This window comes from Glycine soja, chromosome 9 (assembly GCF_004193775.1).
Source record: "Glycine soja cultivar W05 chromosome 9, ASM419377v2, whole genome shotgun sequence".
NCBI lineage: Eukaryota > Viridiplantae > Streptophyta > Magnoliopsida > Fabales > Fabaceae > Glycine > Glycine soja.
The window spans coordinates 30520387-30539340 of record NC_041010.1 but is presented as its reverse complement, the minus strand read 5'-3'; the positions used below and the strand labels follow the sequence as shown (position 1 = coordinate 30539340).

Genomic DNA, 18954 nt, shown 5'->3' with positions numbered 1-18954 from the left:
TTTATGGCATGTGAGTGACCTTTTAAGTGTTGAATATGGTGAAAAAAAAAAGTAAAGGTCGAAAAATGTGCAATTATTAGTTTTTAATTAAACTTATATATGACTTAATTTTTATTTTTTGCATGCAAGTATGCCACTTTTACTTGTAATTTTTTATTTTATTTTTGGTTCTTGTAATTTTTTTCAATGGCGTGACATTGTTACTATGTTAGACCGATAAGAAGATACTTTTGCTGATGTGACACATGTAGTTAGGAGTGAATATACGGATTCAGGTCTATCGATCGGTCCATTATGTATGTGGATATTGCGGATAATAAACCTATTTTTTAAAAGTTTGCATAACTATAGGTGAATTTGAGCTCGATCTATGAAACCCGCGAACTTTGCAGGCTTAATCCGTGGGCTCATAGCCTAGCCCGCTAAACATATGATGCTATTCATTTTGTAAGGGCACTAAGGCTAGGAGAGAGAAGACTCACTCAAAATTTCAGAACTTACAACTCAAACCCTTATTCCTTGTGTCACACCTCCAAACCTCTTTTGCCCTACACTAGTTGCACCACCACGACATTCTCTGGCCGTCATGCACTCGTGCTTGTACATTGTCCACTCCCTGGTAGCACCCACACCAGTCCACCTATGCGGCTATGCCCTCACACATCATGGTTGCAGTCAACCTCGAACACGTGCCACACCTCCAAATCTAGTCGTGCTACCGTCGTGCTCATGCATAGTCCTCTCTCTAGTTGCACTCACACCACCTTTGCGCTCACACATAAGTGTTTTTGCCGCTCTCGCAAATCGTTGAATCATCCTTGGTCGTGCCACCTCTACGCCCTTTCTCCTACCACCGTTGTCGTGCCTTTATCACTCCATTTGCCTCTGATTTGAACCTCGGGGGTATAAACCCTTCATTTTGTTCTATGATTGTCTTTTTTTCTTTTGTGAATTTGATCTATCTGTGTTGAAGTGTGATTGAATCTCTGTATATCACACCCTATACTTGGATTTCTTGTGGTTGAAATGTGATTTGTCACTCTAGTTTTAGCTTATGCTATTTACTAAAGTTTGTTAGCCTGTACAACTTAATTTATAATTTCTTTGTATAAGTTTTCCATTACATATTTTGTTGCCATGTACGTGAATGAATCTGTTTACTCTCTTGTGTAGATTCATAATTATTAGTCATTAGTCAAAGGAAATGTAGCTTTTTTTTCCTAAAAAAATTGCACAGTTGACATTTGTTATATACATTCTTATTAGAATTTATGCCAAGATATGGATGTTGCAAAGCCAGCCCCCGTTCATGTGTCTAGCTGTTTTTTTATTTAATATAATATTCAAAATAAATAATATTATGTTCATAATATTTATTAAATGATTTTATTTTATGATTCCTTATTATTTCAGCTTTAATTATTAAACCATGGAATCTTTTGAAGCTATGTTCAATGAAAATGTTGGGGTTGGTGTTGACGTAGATGAAAACAATATTTCATGTATTGATGTTGAAGAAGATGAACTTAATGATGAACCTAAAAGGCCAAATAAAAGGGCTAGGAATCTCTCTACTGTGTTGAATTTTTTAAAAAAACTTGTTAAACATCCTGATGGGAAATTAAGGGCCCAATGCAAAATAGTAAGAAAAAAACATTGTGGGTGGTGGGAGTGAAAGTGAAACCTCGACTTTATTTTGTTATATGAAAAGATGTGACAATAAGCCACATTCAGTTGTAGAGTCTGATGTTGGCAAACTTATGCTTGGTCATACTGGAAAATTAAGAACTAGAATAATTGATCAGGATGTGGTAAATGAGTTGATTTCTATGATTATAATTGAACATGATCTTCCATACTCTTTTGTTGAAAATAAGAGATTTAAAGAGTTAATTCTATACTTGTATCCTAAAGCTAAAATACCCTCTAGGCATGTTGTCACTTTGAATGTAAACAAATTGTATGAGAATGACAAGCAAAAGTTGAAACAAGTTTTGTGTAAACTCCCTAGTAGAATAAACTTGACTGCAAATGTGTGGACTTCTTGTACTATTGAGCGTTATATTGCATTGGCTGCACATTTTGTTGATAATAATTGGTTGTTGCAGAGTAGAATTAACTTTCTCATTTTCCTCCTCCACATTTTAGGTGTGAAATGGCCAAAATCATATATGGTTTTTTTTAGAAGATTAGGGGATTGAAGGAAAAATCTTTTCATTGACTTTGGACAATGTGCATTCTAATGATAAAATGCAAGACTTTTTGAAGGAAAGACTTCTTTTGCAAACTGATGGTTTATTATGTGGTGGTGAATATTTTCATATATGATGTGTTGTTCACATTTTAAATCTTAAAGTTCAAGAGGGGTTGAAAGTTGTTGGCCATGCTATTCAAAAAATTAGGGAAAGTATTAAGTATGTTAAAAGGTTAGAGAAAAGAATGGGGGTTTTCAGAGCTTGTGTTGCTAAAGTTGGTGGTATTACTACCATGGTGGGTTTGCATTTGGATGGTATTACTAGGTGGAATTTCACCTTTCTTATGCTTGAGAGTGCACTTTTGTACCATTGTGCTTTTAGTAGTCTTGAATTTGAAGATAAAAGCTATGTGAATTGTCCTACTAATGAAGAGTGGGATAGAGGTGAAAAATGTGTGAATTTTTACGTCCATTTTATCAAATTATTGAGTTGATTTTTGGTTCTTCTTATCCTACATCTAATATATATTTCATGCAAGTGTGGAAGATTGAATGTCTATTGATTCAAAATGTGAATAATGAGGATAAGACGATTAGAAACATGACAATTGTAATGAAGAAAAAAATTGATAAATATTGGGGTGAGTCTACCATTGTGCTTTGCTTTGAATGCATTCTGGACCCTCGATTTAAGTTTAATTTTTTGAGATTCTGTTATGCAAAGCTTGGACTTGATCAAATGGCTATCCAAGCAAAGTTGAAAGTTGTGAAACACAAGTAGTATACTCTATATAATGAGTATGTTAAGTTGTTTTCGAAAGAAGCAACTTGCAATGTTGCTTCAAGTCAAACTTCATCACAAGGGACTTCATCTGTTACTACTTTTACTAGTGAAAACTCATAATTGCAGTGGAATATTGTGAATGTAAGTTTATGTTCTTCTTTATTCTTTTGTTCTTTTTATTGTGACTCTTATTTATTGTTTTCCTTTGCTTACTATTTTTTTTTTAAAATAATGTAGGAGTTTATTCAGTATGAGAATGAAAGTTTGTCAGGTGTGGATAAATCTTATTTGGACACATATTTGGAAGAGCAAAATTTGTCTTCTCAATACCATCCAAATTTGGATCTTTTGCAACATTGGTAGGATAATAGATCTAGATTTTCAGCACTTGCATTGATGGCTTGTGACGTTTTAAGTATTCAAATTGCAATTGTCGCTTCTGAATCAACATTTAGTATTGGTTTAGGGTGCTCAACAAATATAGAATTGCAGTTCTTGCTGAAAATGTGCAAGCCTCGATATGTACTAGAAATTGGAGATTAGGATTTTGATGTCCAAAGTAAATTTATTATTTTTTGTTATGTTACAATGAATTTTTTTTATCATTTTAACTAACTTTCTTTTTACTTATGATGTTTGTGATGAGTTGTAGGAAAAGAAGATAACATCATAGAAATTGGGAAGGATGATCAAGCTACATCAAACATTTAGTCAAATGTTTAGTTGCTTGAATCTACGTTTAGTTGGTTGGGTATTTGAACTTTAATATTTGGTCGTGTATTTGAACTTTTACACGGTCAAGACTCACTTAAGACATTTTGATGCTTTTAATTTTAGTATTGAGATTATTTATATGTTTTATTGGTATATTTGAGTGTTATAGATAAATTAGTTTAAAATAATGAAGGGAAAAAAATATAATTTTATAAAAATAATTTGCCCAAAACATATTTTTTTAAATTATTAATTGTCCGTAAACTGGTCTATTTATCCACGGGCTTGGAAGACCAGATACGAACCTAAACAAATATTCATTTATTACGCAGAAAGGATTTATCCGGTTCGCTGAAAATGCGGGTTCACAAGCTAGGCCTTAAACGGACCAGACCGACTTGTATACCCACTCCTAATGATAGTGTATTTTTTTGTTTATATGACACATGCTGGCATCATGCAATGATGTTATTAAGGGATTTGACAGACAATAACTAAAAATAAAAAAGTTTAAAACATATAGCGGTGATTTTGAAAAAATTACTTATAGCGACAAAAAATGAAAAATGTTAAATTACGTGAACGAAAATCTTAATTAAGCAAAAACAAAATCAAGAAAATCTATGACAAAATATTGTATATGAAAACAAAAATACACAAACTAAAATGAAATAAAATGTAGATCATAAGGCTGTGATGTTTCGTTAACATAATTTACACTTTCTCTTTATATTTATTGGGAAAGAATATTTTTTATTCTCATTTTCTTCTTAAATAATTTGAAACTTTATCAGATATGTAAGGATTAAATATGATTGGAGTATTATAGGGGTCTAGTTCAACTGATTGAATAAGATATAAAATATGTGAAAGTTATAAATCTATTAATAATGTCTTTGATTCTTACGGATAAAAAAAATATAATTTGGGTCCTCCAATGTAATTGTTTTAAAAAAGGGTCCTCCAATTATTATATATATTGATTCTGGTCTTCTAATATAATTTTATTGTAATTATTTTCTCAATTTTGTTTTTCCTTTTAAGTGATTTTTTAAACTACGTTAATTTTTTTCTTGTTAAAAGTTTACCATGTCGTCATCCTAATCATCACTTGAAATCCTTTATCTTTTCATCTTTCTATTTATTTAATTATTTTTCCTTATTTCACTTTAATTATTTGTCATTATATATATATATTATTCACGTTTTTTTTTCTTTTTTATTATTTTACCACACGCACACGCATCACTTGAAATTCTTTATCTTTTCAACTTTCTATTTATTTAATTATTTTTCCTTATTTCTCTTTAATTATTTGCCATTATATATATCATTGAATTTTTTTTCTTTTTTATTATTTCACACACACACGCATCTATGTTTCTGTCATTAATGATACTAACGATAATTGATAAGCTATTTAAAAATATAATGCTACCATTGTTGGTTGATCCATAAAAAATAGTAAGAAAAAAAATAGAAGCATTATTGTGTTAAAAAGATAAAAAATATCTCTATTTTTTGTGTTAATTATTTAAAGAAAGACAATAAAATTCAAATGCTCACAAATATTTTCATACTTGTTTATATCAATTGATTATTATGCCCACGTACTAATTATGGTCACTGAAAAATTTAATGGAGCATATATAATAAATTAATCATATAAATCATCTTTATAATTGTGAAAAATTAAAGAATGCTAATGGACATAATAAGTAAACAATGTTTATATGGTACATGAAGTTTATAAACTTACAACAAATGGGCCAGCAAATTGATTTTCATATCGTAGATGTAGTTACGTTCAACGTGGGTTGGATTATCTAGTTTAAATTATTTAATAATAATTTAAAAAATGGGTTAAAATAAAATTGTTGGAGCAGAGAAAAAATGGCTATATGATAGCTGACATGATATAATTAGAAAAGGAGATAAAAAATAAATAAAAGTTGGATATTAATGGAGTATTGGTAAGGGGAAATGTTTATATATCATTGTTTAACTAAAAATGTACAAATCATTGATTTTGAAAGAGTACTAGCAACGTCTCTAAATAATAGTACCATAGGTTGTTTTACACATCTAACATTTGAGGATCTAAAAATTGTCCCTTTTGGAAGAAAAGTACACGTGTTTCAATTTGGTGCATTTAGAGATTGAAAGGCTTCCAACTATTTTGCTTCTTCCAGTAGTAACTAGATAGTTACAATTGAACCAAAACCAATAACACCTCTTCGCTACAAAACAGCATGGCAAGGCTTCTTGTTGCTCCAAGAACATAGTTTGGTCGCACACAAAAACCGAGATCACTTATTGATTATGTTTGGTAAAAAAAGAAAGCACAACAACGACAACAACATGTAACAAGTAGCATGCAGGTGACCTTTTGTGTGTGGCAAATTAAGAACACAAAACAAATGGTAATTTTTGGGAGTGTAGCGTAATCTTTTTCTGCATGCAGCTGGAGTTTCATTGAAGAGGTAAATGTTGATGTTCATCTTTTAATTTGAATTTGAAATTCAAATTCGTTTGTGCTCTCACCAAATTCTAAGCCTACCTTCTGTTATATGTTCCTATATAAATATGCTTTGTTTTAGTTTGCTGAATTTTGTTTGTTAGTTCTGTTGCAATTCTTTTGTGAGTTTTGTTGCAATTCTTTTCAAGGAAGCATGTGTTACCTTAACTTGGATTATATATTGACTGGATTGGTTAAGTCGTGTTTGTTTACAGGATTTGTTGACCAAGTTTTCAAATGTTGTTGAAAATGATTCTCAATGTGGTGAAAAAGAAGTAATTGATTTATCAAAGGACTCAAGAGTTAATGTTGTTTGTTTAGCAATGTATTTTGTTTTTTAACCAACTATTCATAATGGGTGGCAACTCTTGTTTACAATTTTGAATCCACTTCTTTACTGTATAATCTGCATGATTTTTTAATATTCAATTCAGCAACTGAGTTATATGATTTTTACCCGTCTTAATAACAACAACAGTGTTAATAACACAATAAACAAATGGATTATGGCCTCTGGCAAAGTATGGATATAAATTTCAAAAAGTAAATTAAAAACACATCAATCTGAGTTGAACAACATGTTGGTGGGTTTTGAACTTCAGTAGTTGGTAAAAAATCTAGTAATGTAAATGCAAAAAAAAATTGTGAGGATACAACTCATCCAGGATACTATCATAGGACAATGGTTGTAGCACAATAATACATAAGAAAATGACTTACAATGACTTCATCATTACTGATATTATAGATGAAATATAGATGAAGAGAGTATAGTATAATTGGAGTCAATTTTAAAAATAGATGTATACAGCCAAATGGTCAAACAAAACACATCAATCTGAGCTAATAAAGAAAATATTCACAAAATTAGATATATGCAGACTGTCTTTTTGTTGTGTTCTATACTTAAGGATCACTACATGCAAAATTAATTCCAAAATTCTCAAGATTTTAGAGTTTATTCAATTCATACTACATTTGTTTGTTCATTAAGTTGTTAAAAAAAATTAACATCACTATATTAATTCAGAATTTTTGAGAATGTGAAACAAAAAATTGATACTTTCAACCTAAAAATTTTATTTTTTCGTATAAGAACAATAGGTAGGTGCATTCATTCAATATTGTCTCCACCCAAACAAAAAACAGAATAAAATTATATAACAATTTTAAAAAAAAATCGTCCTCTGGATTACTAATTTGTATCTGCAATTTGTAAGTGTATTTTCAGTTTTTGCCTTTAACCAGCGTGTATAAAATGATAAGTTGGATGCAAGAAAAATTTCTATAACCAATATAAATAATTGTTACCAAAGTCCATGATTATACAATTATGGATGAAAATGGAATGCTAATCTATACGTAAGGGCATTTCCTGTATTTAGTGTATTTGATATGGGTGGATGAATAAATTTGGTGGTACAACTAGAAAATGGCTCAAAAAAATCTATCTCACTAATGCATGTTGACCCAATACGTAGCTGAACAAACAAACACTTCAAGGGATTTTCTTTCTACACCGGAATAAAATCTTATACGCCCAACAATTTTTGATTTATTTCTAAATATGATATTTTCTAAACATTCATAAACATACAAATTTGCAATCCATAAGAATCTTATGTATTGAAAATCCATAATATTCTTACCGATTGCCAATCTGTAATGGTCTTGCAAATTGTGAATCCTTAATGGTGTTACATATTGGGAATCCGTAATGGCATTACGGATTTCCAATCCGTATGTTATACTTAAGGGTATTTTTGGTTTTTCACTCTTATTGTTGGGTGTAGAATAATATCAACAGGTGCATCAAAAAAAGTTCACACTTCATAAGTTCTCTGCCAAATCTCGCATATTTGAGCAGGAAACACATTCTAAAAAACATAGCAAAATGAAGCACGAGAAGAAGAGCAACGAAGAACAATAAGAACGTCATGGCTGATGCTCTAGGGAATGACAATTTTTTGAGAGATGCGATGATTGGTGCGTTCACGACATTCAATTTCTTCCTTTGGGTATGTCTTCTTCCTCATAATGTATTCCATTTCACGTAGTATTTTGAAATGACAAAAGTGAACCATATATTGTTTCGTTGTGTCATTTCACAAGGATACACAAATATTCTATTAAGGGTTACAGTAAGAAAAACTCTAATGAGAAATTAGGGTTTTGAAATTGCTTTCAAAAAAAAAATTTTCACTGTAAATTACTATGTTGTCCATAAACAGAGTATAATCTTTGTGATTTTGGTATTGTTCAAATGTAAACAATCACCACCTTGACATGTAAAACAATTAATTAAAGAAATGGAATGGTTTATGATTGCTGGATGACTAGAGTGATAAATTTTAACAGTGATTAAGAGAAAAGCAAATTAATACCTCTATTTTGGAATAATCTAAGATTACTAAAGTTCCACACAGTGGCACAGTGTAGCTGTTACTCATCTATCTGTCTTAGTATAACATATTATATTGGGCTTTATTGAGTCCATTGTGCATGTGTCGACGGTAAAATAGAGATAGTACAAATTAAGCCAAAAATAGAGTTATTTTTCCTAGATGTCTTTAGTATTAAATGATCATTCTACATAACCTTTTAAACATAATCAGATAAAAATTAGTAAAATGAAAAGTATAATATTTGGTTCTGGTGCATATGAAACAACACACTCTACATTACTGCTTGATTATAATTTAGCTATTCAAATGTTTATTATGAATCTTAGTAGCCTCTTGAGTTGTTTCAGTACTTGCGATTTTTGTTTTCCAAAAACCTATACAAGATACATTAGTATCTAAATGACATTTTGATAAAATCAACTTTTTTAACATTCTTTACTATGTCAATGAAATAAGACTCTCTCTTTGTTTGTCCTAAGTTTTGGAAAACATTTAAGAATGAAGTGTCTACAAATTGAGAGTTGATCATAAGCAAGGGAGGGTATCAAAGGTCGAACTCCTTGAAAATGACAAAAACTCAATTATCATCTACAAAGGCTTGCCTGAATTTAGAAGGCTAAATGAAATTTATGATCAAAGGAAAATAATGTTTATTTATGTGGGCGACCGTAAATTCCATATTAGGTTCTTCAAAGGAGATCCGGAGCTTGCAAGAACATTTCAACAATTGCAAGAAAAAATACGGGAGTTGATTACATTGATGATCAAAGATTATCAGCGTATCAATGGAGAAGGAGGAATTGTGAAGACATGCTCAATGCAAGCAAGGAAATGACATTTATTCCTTCTCTGTAATAGAAAATATTTGTAGTTGTGGTTATGTTTTGATGGTTTAGATATGAATGTTTAGACAAATAATGTGGCACAAATATAGCTATTGTGTCAACTTTTGTGTAGGTCTCTAATTAGTATCTTTTGTGAACAAATACTATTTTATATCTTTTACATTGATAATTATTATAAATGTTAAATTGTTTTCATTTTGTTAATTTTCTATGAAAGACTGAATATGATAGTAGTAGATGGTAAATGAGCAACATGCCTAATATGATGCAGAAAACAAAAAGTTATGTCAGGAATTAAGCGTAATCTCAACCAAAGGGATATTCCTTACTTTTTAGAAAACCTACAACAAACCAAAACTATTTTATTATCAATCCTTTTATTGCTTTTTTTTATTTTTGTTGTTGGCTATGATTGGAAATAGCATGAAAAGGAAATACGAGAGCAATGATAAAGCAATAACAGAACAATGAGGTTTGCAAAATAGATTTGAAACATTTGTGTCTTTGAGTAAAATAGATTCACAACAAAACAATTAGAATAAGCATTCCAGTTGCACAATTGCACAAAATGCACATAACTTGGCTGGTTTGAAGCAAAACAAGTGTAGAGAAAATGAGTTACTCCTTTCATGCACACCGCATAACAGGTTGCATGCAGATGATACTTTGTATGTAACAGAGTAACACCACACATGTTATGAAATTTTTTGGGAGGATGACCCAAAAGTTTTGGTTTATGTAATTCGCAGAGAAGTATAGTCAAAATCTTGTAGGTATGATGTATTTCACATTTTTGTAGGTTAGTATAGCTGAATCTTTTTGTTCAACCTTAATATGTTTTATTGAAGAAGGAAATATGCTCCATTTTAAATTTGAATTTGAATTTTGTTTGTCTTCCCACTACATTTTGAGTTTAGGTTTTTGAATTTTGAATTTGGATATCAATGGGTTCTGAAGTCTATTTCTCATTTCTCTCCCTTTGATAGATTCTCATTTCTTTGCTCTTCTTCTTTATCTGAAGCGAAAACTACCGAGGAAGCACAAGAACACCGACAAGTTTTTGTTTTCCTTTGGTTCTCTCCTTTCTAAAATACATTTTTATTTTGTGAAATTGATGTTAGTGTTTGGTTTGGTTGAAAATCTCATTAGCTTAATAAAAATTGCATTCCTTCAACACTGCCTCTACCAACATAATTTTTTTTAAAAAAATCAGAATTAAAAGAAAAATAAACCAGAGATTATTTCCAAGACATAATCGTCATTGAATTGTGGTGGATGTAGTTGTTTGTCTTTTCTGTCATTCTTTATATTTATTATGTTCGTAAGACGCTAGATTTAGATATTGTGCAAAAAATATTTTTGGACCATTCTTATATAAAAACTTTCTTATTAATATGTAAATGTTCATGTCTTTTTAACACCATTGATTTGATTACATACAACGTTTCCTGATTTGTATTAGAAGTGTTTGCATTGCAGTGTTACTTATGCTTCTAATCTTGTATTTTTATTTTACTAACTTCAGAAGAATTATTGTGGAGGCTTTTTGAGACAGTTCTAAATCTCCACTAGCACATTTCTTCCTTCATATTTTTTTTATTCTTCCTTTGTCCATTTTTATATCAGGTTTTTCATTTTTTTCAACTTCTGTAGGAATTTCTGCGTCTGACCCTCTTTTCTTTGTCTTTGCCAACATGTTTTGCGTTAGATGTAGAATAAAAGAAGACAATTATTTTGTCACCAATCCATTTATTAGCAGGGGTAATTTTGGAAAATTGGAATATGTGTTGGGTGTACAAGAAATCTACTCGGTACAGACAAAAAAGGCCTAATATTTAACACATGGGATCTATGTAACACTTGGGCCTTAGTCATTTTGGAACTGTATCTCGTTTATCCACTGGAACATTATAACTGCTCATTCAATTAACTGCACCACTAATCAGTACAAATGTCCCTTCACTTCACTTGTTTCAGTGACATTGCTTCGTGAAAATATGAAATCAGAGGTAGTGCTGGTGCAGGATCGGACTATATCTAACATTGAAGAAGAACACACTAGTGCTCCACCATGGTCTATTCCACCTGGTAAGCATCTTCATACTACTCTACTGAATGTTTATAATTGATCCTTTGTGACAAAACCTAAACTTGGTTAACTAAACATGTCGAATGTGGTGAGCAATGAGATAAACTTTATAATGTCATAACAAATTATATTAGGGCTTTTAATTTGAAACACAAAACTGATTGTTTCAATCTAGAAATATCATTCTTCGATAACAAAAATGGATATATGTAGTTGTGTGTGTGTGTGTGTGTGTGTGTTATTAAACCATAAAAAAATAAACTTTACTAAAGGATTACTACAGTCAAATGATATTCCAAAATTCTCTGGATTTCATAGATTATTCAATTGATGCTATATTTGTGTGTTCATTAAACTATTAAAAAATAGCAACATCAGTATATTAGCTCAGGATTTTTGTGAATGTGAAACAAAAAACTGATACTTTCAACCTATAAATTTTAATTTTTTGTCTGAGAATAATAGGTGGGTGCAATGTGTGTATCTGAAAGCAATGTGAAGAATATGTTGTAATGACAAACATAACATTTTATGTGTGTATCCTATTATTATGCTTTAGTGTCATAACAGTTTGATACAACATCATATTCTGTGTGCATAACAGTTTCACACTTTATATTATGCATTGCTTGAGCATTTTCATCTTTATGTATGCTTGACCATTCTATGTGTATATCCTCTATTTATGCTGGAATTTAGGAATGATGGATGAGGATCAGAAGTGTTGGAAAGACATGGCTAAATTAATGATGAAAATTAACAAAAAAGAAATTGACATGTTCAACACAGTACACATTAAGGATCATGTCACAATTTAAACATTATTCTCAAATATTCAAGGCTTACATAACTGTTCAGTATTATTTAAATTAGTTTATTTTATATGTAGTCTTATGGTGAGGTTAGTAGGAGTTTTGTTGTCAGATGGAAAGATGACTTAGATTATACTTGACATCTTCTAGAAAAAGATGACAACGTACACTCTGTTAAATACAACAAAAATCTTTAGAGCCTAACTATAGTGGCTGGCTCGACTCAGCTAAGAGATTTTTATGGATTAATAGGCAATCATCAATTAACTATGAACTATTATGGATTATCAGTTTTCCTGTTGACTATGTTCAAAAGCAACTCTCAATCACAAGCTTTTCCAAAATGACATTTGTTGTATAAGCAAAATCCTAACTCAGTCACGTTCAAAGTCCTGTTGAATCAGTATAAAGCAACGTGCAACAGTTTGGTAAGTGATTCATGACTTTTTGAAATTTAGAAACAATCTTGGATTGAATACTGTAAATTTAATATATCTCACATCAACTTAATCTTAATTTCAAGTCGTGTCAAGTTCTATGTATTCATTCATGAAAAAATGCAAATTTTACACAAGTCAATCTGGAAGGGAATACAGAATACAACATTGTCTACAATCATTAGAGGAAGACTGCAAAAATAGACTTTGGATGGAGGTATTTTGCAGCTGAAAAAAATTTGGAAACTGGCCAAGAAATTATTTTTGAGTTTCCAAATCTAGAAGACAACTTTGCTCTATCTTGGATTAGTATTTAAAAAACTTTTGTACGAATCTATGTTAGCTATTATGTATAACTCTTGATGATTATGATACCACAAATGATGCTTTAGATTATAATTCTATACTTTGTAAAGTTATTAGCTATCTGAACATCTTTATTATAACAAACATGTATATATTTCCAATTTTATTACATTTGACTTTCATGTATTTCTTTCCATATTATTTCTTACAAACTGCATGCTTGGGGTACTTTCAATTTCTATGGTTGTTTTGGAGGTAATTAATTTTTGGTATCCTTTACATGTTGTTATTGGTACATTTGTTCCATTTAAATTCAAAAATTGAGACTTCCATGATGTATAAAGTGTAGATACCAAAACGACTTTTAATTGCATTATTTACTTCTAATTCTACAAATTTATAAATAATGGATACAAAACATAATGGTTTACAAAAAACATAAAATACAACTAAAAATTCAAAAGTTTAATCAATTTATCCGTGCATTGCATGGACTCTCATACTAGTATCAATAAAAAAATAATAAATATATAAAAGAGAGTAATAATTTTATAAAATTAATCTTACATTATTATTAATTCATTTTTAAATTTTGTAGTTCATCATTAATATATAAGAAATATATAAATAAAAGTAATTAATAATGTTATATTCAAAAATTAAAATGATAATTACTCTTATATTAGAATAAATTTTTTTCTTACACAATAATTATAATTATAATTATAATGGGAGAATAATTAAAAATATAATGTTTAATAAATTTCTATTAATATTAAAAGTGCCTTTGTATTAACATTTATCTCGATTGAGTATAATTTATAATCCATCGTTGATATATTATTTGGGCTTGAAATTTATGTGATTGTGATGTACAAGTGTGGAGTTGGTTTGTATGTCCTCTGTCTATTTATTTATTTTTAATCAAACGCAGTTGTTTAATTAGTTTCGCTCATCTTATCTAAATATAGAAGATTGCCAAATTAACAATAATCATTTGACAAACAACTGCAATGTACAACAGAATCCAAGTTTCACTTTTATATTATTGGAATGAAACTGTCAAAATACATGGACTAATAATCTGTTAGTTGTCAATGGTCATTCAAAATGACTGCTGGCTGGAGATTTGGTGTTTGACCTTGAGAATTCGGGAAACAAAAAGCACAACAAAACAAATGTCAATTGTTAATTAACTTCTTAATTTCTGGCATCATTGTGCTAATTTCTCTTACGCTCTATTGTTTTTCCTTCTGAATTATATATATTATTTCTCATGCTTAGAGGTTAAAAAATTAGAACAAGACAAGGGTTGCATTGAACACATAAAGCATATATAAAAATTAAGCATGTCCAATCCATTAGTGAACCATTCAAATTTTTATATTACAACATGCATGGACTTGCCCCCGCGCGTGAATTCAGAGATGTCATGGAGCACCACAAAAGGCATTCTTCCAGAAAATGCTTTGCCAATGTTACAGATGCAGATGTGTCTTATCTTTCTTGCAACCTTTTTCTTGCACACATTTCTGGGTCGTCTAGGAGTCCCCAGATTCACTTCCATGAGCGTCGTAAGTCCTTCCCTTCAACACATTTATTTTGCCACATCCATTGTCCCTATGTACTTGTCAATTTCAAATCATGACATTAGTAATTTTTGCATCCGTACGAACCAATAATAAGATAAAGATAAACGTTAAAAGAACATTAACACGTACTTCCTTGTCATGCTTATTACTATTACTTGTTTAAATATAATTTTAATCCAGGAGATTATCACCATTTTTTGTTTTATTCTATGAAGGTTTTATTCATTTTTAATTTACAATTTTTAGAGAATATCACATTTTTTTTATTACTATTATTTGGTTTTAATATGTTTCCATTAAAATATTACCATTTTTTGTTTTACTCTCTAAAAGTTTTACTCCTCTTTGTTTCTCACATTTAGGAAAATTATGTAGTTTAATATCTCCTTATCAAGCTTTTTAAAAAATATTTTGTGATCGCAATTCTGCTGCTACATCAAGATTTTCAGAGTCATTGTAATTGTGGTTGTATTTGTCCATAATTTCAAACAACATCAACCATCCTAATGAAACTGCAACCGTGACCATAATTTCAAACCTTAACCATTATACTTGTTTATAGTTCTAAGAAGCATCTCATTCTTGTTTTTCAAAACCATGTTTTTATACTAAAACAAAAAAATTGTGATATTTTCAAAAGTCAAAAAACATATTTAATCATGATTACTGTAATGCATGTTTAAGCTTTTAATTGATCGTGTTTATAAAATCCTAGGCATTGTGCTGCTGCAAGAATTGCTCTTAATTATGACGTTGAATGTGCTAGCCTGTTCCGTTGTTACTATTTTTTTGAATATTGACTAACATATGCTGATGGGGGTTTTGAGCAGGTTGGCCTAATCTTTGCAACTACCTTCTCAGAAAAATGGGCTCAGAAATGTAGGGACTTGTTCATTTTTGACTCTCAGGCAAATCTGGGGTTGCTTTCAGTATTTGGCTACATGCTTTTCCTCTTCTACACTGGTGTCAAAACAGACATGAGTGTGGTCCACAGGTCTAGAAGAAATGCCACCAACATAGGGTCCATTGCCATAATGGCACCCTTTCTATGTAGCATGGCTGTTGTGCATTTTCACTCAATAAAATACTTAGACATTGGTCAGGCAACAAAACTTGGAGTCATCTCTGGCTTGTTCTCCATGACCCCTTTCTCAACCATTTGCACAGTTTTAAGTGATCTCAAGATCCTCAATTCGGAGTTGGGGAGATTAGCCCAATCCTCAACTTTAGTTACTGAGGTGTTCAACTTGTTCTTGATAACAATCCTAACTTTCTCTAAAATTGTGTTCCAAGAGCCATCAAGAGCTTGGTTTTCCCTCGCAGCTGCAGTTTTCTTTGTGCTATTGGTTGTATTCATCATTCGCCCTGCAATGTTTTGGATCATAAAACAGACCCCAGAGGGTTCCCCAGTTAGTGATCACTATGTCTATTGCATACTCATATTGGTTTTGTTATCATCATATGCCACACATCGAATAGGGTTTTTTGCTCTCTTTGGGCCTTGTGTGTTGGGCTTGGCTACCCCAGAGGGGCCTCCATTGGGCACTGCCATCACAAAAAAGATTGACACTTTTGTTAATTGGGTTTTGGTGCCTGCTTTTGTGACCACTTGTGCTATGAGGGTGGACCTAAGAGACTTCATGAATTGGACAGAAAAGGTGAATGGAGGTGTTGACGAGTTCATGGTGCAAACCCTGATTATTATTGTAGTGACTAGCGTTGTCAAAGTTGTTGCATGCACTTTGCCTCCTTTGTACAGCAACATGCCCTTGAATGACTCTGTGTCCCTCGCTTTGATTATGAATTGCAAAGGCGTAGTTGAAATGGCTGGATACTCTATGGTCAGAGATGTCATGGTAAGCATTCTATTTCATAGCTCTCATAAGTCCAATGCTCATTCAATTCTTGGACATAAGTCTTCCATATAAAAAAATCATGATTCTGGGGTATAAAACAAATCTTTCGAGTTTTTTTTTTCTTAAAAAAATTACATTCTCAGAGCATCGTAACCCTTAATTAGTAAATCAGGTGAAGCTTGTGTTAAGAGGGTTATACAATGTTATAATGCTATATAAATTAGAATTTATTAAAATGTATCTATTATGTGATTCGATCATGAATTATTATATATGTTAAGATTATGAATTTAAATTTCATGTAATATCAATATAAATGTTTTTACATAATTAACCAATAATAAGAAATGATAAATTTCCATGCTTAGAGTAATTTCTCTGAAATTATTTACTTTTGTAATAATTATTTTAAGACTCATATCGATACTCTTTTTTAATTGGTTGTTGTATTAATTGATAATGTGTCAAAATTAAAAGAGTTTGTATAGAGTAAAAAAAAGATAAAAATACGATACATAATTTGACTAACGTTTAAGGGTTTCAGTGTAATTTTCTAAATTTCATTATTTCATAAAATATAATTATACGAGCCTACTTTATGTTGCTCATAATGTACTTTAATATATCAAAGGGTCTAATCCTCATTATGTTTGATTTGTTATAAAATTCTAGTTATCTACTTGATAATATCTTTATCTTCTTTAACAAATGATACATGATTTGAATCTTGATCGATGTTAATTGAATATCAAATAAATCTTGTTAATAACAAAATAGTCATATTATGTACGTGTGATCAGGACCCACTAAATTTCTCTCCTTTTCTTCTTCCTTTTACCACCGCACCAACATTATATTTGCTTGTTTCCTAATTAATGCAGGGAATGCCCGATAACGTGTTCGCTCTGGTGATGGTGTGCATCATCCTGAACGCCACAGCAATACCAATGGTCCTGACCCACCTCTACGACCCTATGAAGAAATACGCAGGGAACTACACAAAGCGAAACATCTTCGACCTCAAGACGAACGGCGAGCTTCGAGTCCTCACATGCATCCACAGACCCGACAACATTCCCCCAACAATAAACCTCCTCGAGGCCACATTCCCTACCAAGGAGGACCCTGTCTGCGCCTACGTGCTCCAGCTCATCGAGCTCATCGGCCGCGCCTCCCCACTCTTCGTCTGCCACCAGCTCCAGAAGAAGAAGAGAGCCGACTCCAACAGCTCCATGGCGGAGAAGCTCGTCGACGCGTTCCAGAACTTCGAGCAGGAGTTCAAGGGCGCGTTGGTGGTGAACACCTTTACGTCGATATCCCCTCAGGAGAATATGTATGATGACATCTGTACTTTGGCCCTGGACAAGTTTGCCTCGCTCATCGTCTTGCCGTTTCACAAGAAATGGTCTTCTGATGGGAACTTCATCGAGATAGAGGACGAGTCATTGCGAGAGTTAAACTATCGTGTCATGGAGAGAGCACCGTGTTCGGTTGGAATTTTAATCGAAAGAGCTCAAATGACCCATATTTTCTCACCTGAAACGCCTTATACTGTATGCATGCTTTTCATTGGAGGAAAAGATGATAGAGAAGCGCTTTTCTTTGCAAAAAGAATGACCAAGAACCCGCATGTTAGACTCACCGTGGTTAGGTTTTTTGTTGATTCATGCAATGAGATGAACACGAGGGATTGGCAGGGAATGCTTGACACTGAGATTCTGAATGATATAAAGGTGAACAAAAAGGTGGGAGAGGCTTATGTGAACTACATTGAGAAGACTGTGAAGGATGGGCCTGACACGGCTTTGGTGATTAGGTCTTTGGTGACTGAGTATGATTTGATCATTGTTGGAAGACAAGCAGGGGTTGAAACCCCTCAAACTTCAGGGTTGTTGCAGTGGAGTGAGTATCCAGAACTTGGTGTGTTGGGGGATTTGTTGGCTTCAACTGATGCAGCTGGCAAGGCTTCTGTGTTTGTGATGCAGCAACAGAGAACAGCCAAGGATGCTTGATAATGAATTCATGGGGAATGTTTAATTTGGGTTTAATTGGTGGTGTAGATGGGAAGTTGTGTTTTCTTGAATTGTTGTTGAATTTTTGGTTTTGGTGTTAGAGGGGGTTGGTTTGGTTTTAGGGTGTAGAAAATATATGTTTCATGATTTTGTAAAGGAGGTATATAGATAGGGTATAATTAAACAAAGGTGTGAAAATTTGTGGTTTTACTTTGTTTTCTTTCTCCTTTGGAATTTACGGATTCAGTTCATTTTTTTATTGGAATAGTAAAGAGTACTTATCCTGTTATTATTTATAATTTGATTATTTAAGTTAAACATCAAATAATTTATACTTCCTAAAATCAAAAGGAACATCAAAAGTTGTCAAGTTCTTTAGGATGTTCAGTG

The 18954-nt window shown here is 31.7% G+C and overlaps 1 protein-coding gene across 1 annotated transcript; it reads left to right on the top strand.

Moving 5' to 3' along the window:
* The first annotated feature begins 14501 nt into the window (after positions 1 to 14501).
* Positions 14502 to 18752, top strand: LOC114368332 (cation/H(+) antiporter 4-like). The gene is made up of 3 exons (XM_028325644.1): positions 14502 to 14678; positions 15527 to 16552; positions 17434 to 18752. Exons 1-3 carry the CDS (start codon positions 14502 to 14504, stop codon positions 18562 to 18564), a joined length of 2334 nt encoding a protein of 777 aa, XP_028181445.1. The 3' UTR covers positions 18565 to 18752.
* Positions 18753 to 18954: the final 202 nt, after the last annotated feature.

Bases quoted from the DNA above. Each gene is read 5' to 3' on its own strand.
- LOC114368332 (XM_028325644.1), top strand. From the start codon at position 14,502: ATGGACTTGCCCCCGCGCGTGAATTCAGAGATGTCATGGAGCACCACA. The intron at 14,679-15,526 runs GTAAGTCCTTCC...GGTTTTGAGCAG, and splicing joins GATTCACTTCCATGAGCGTC to GTTGGCCTAATCTTTGCAAC. The intron at 16,553-17,433 runs GTAAGCATTCTA...TAATTAATGCAG, and splicing joins CTATGGTCAGAGATGTCATG to GGAATGCCCGATAACGTGTT.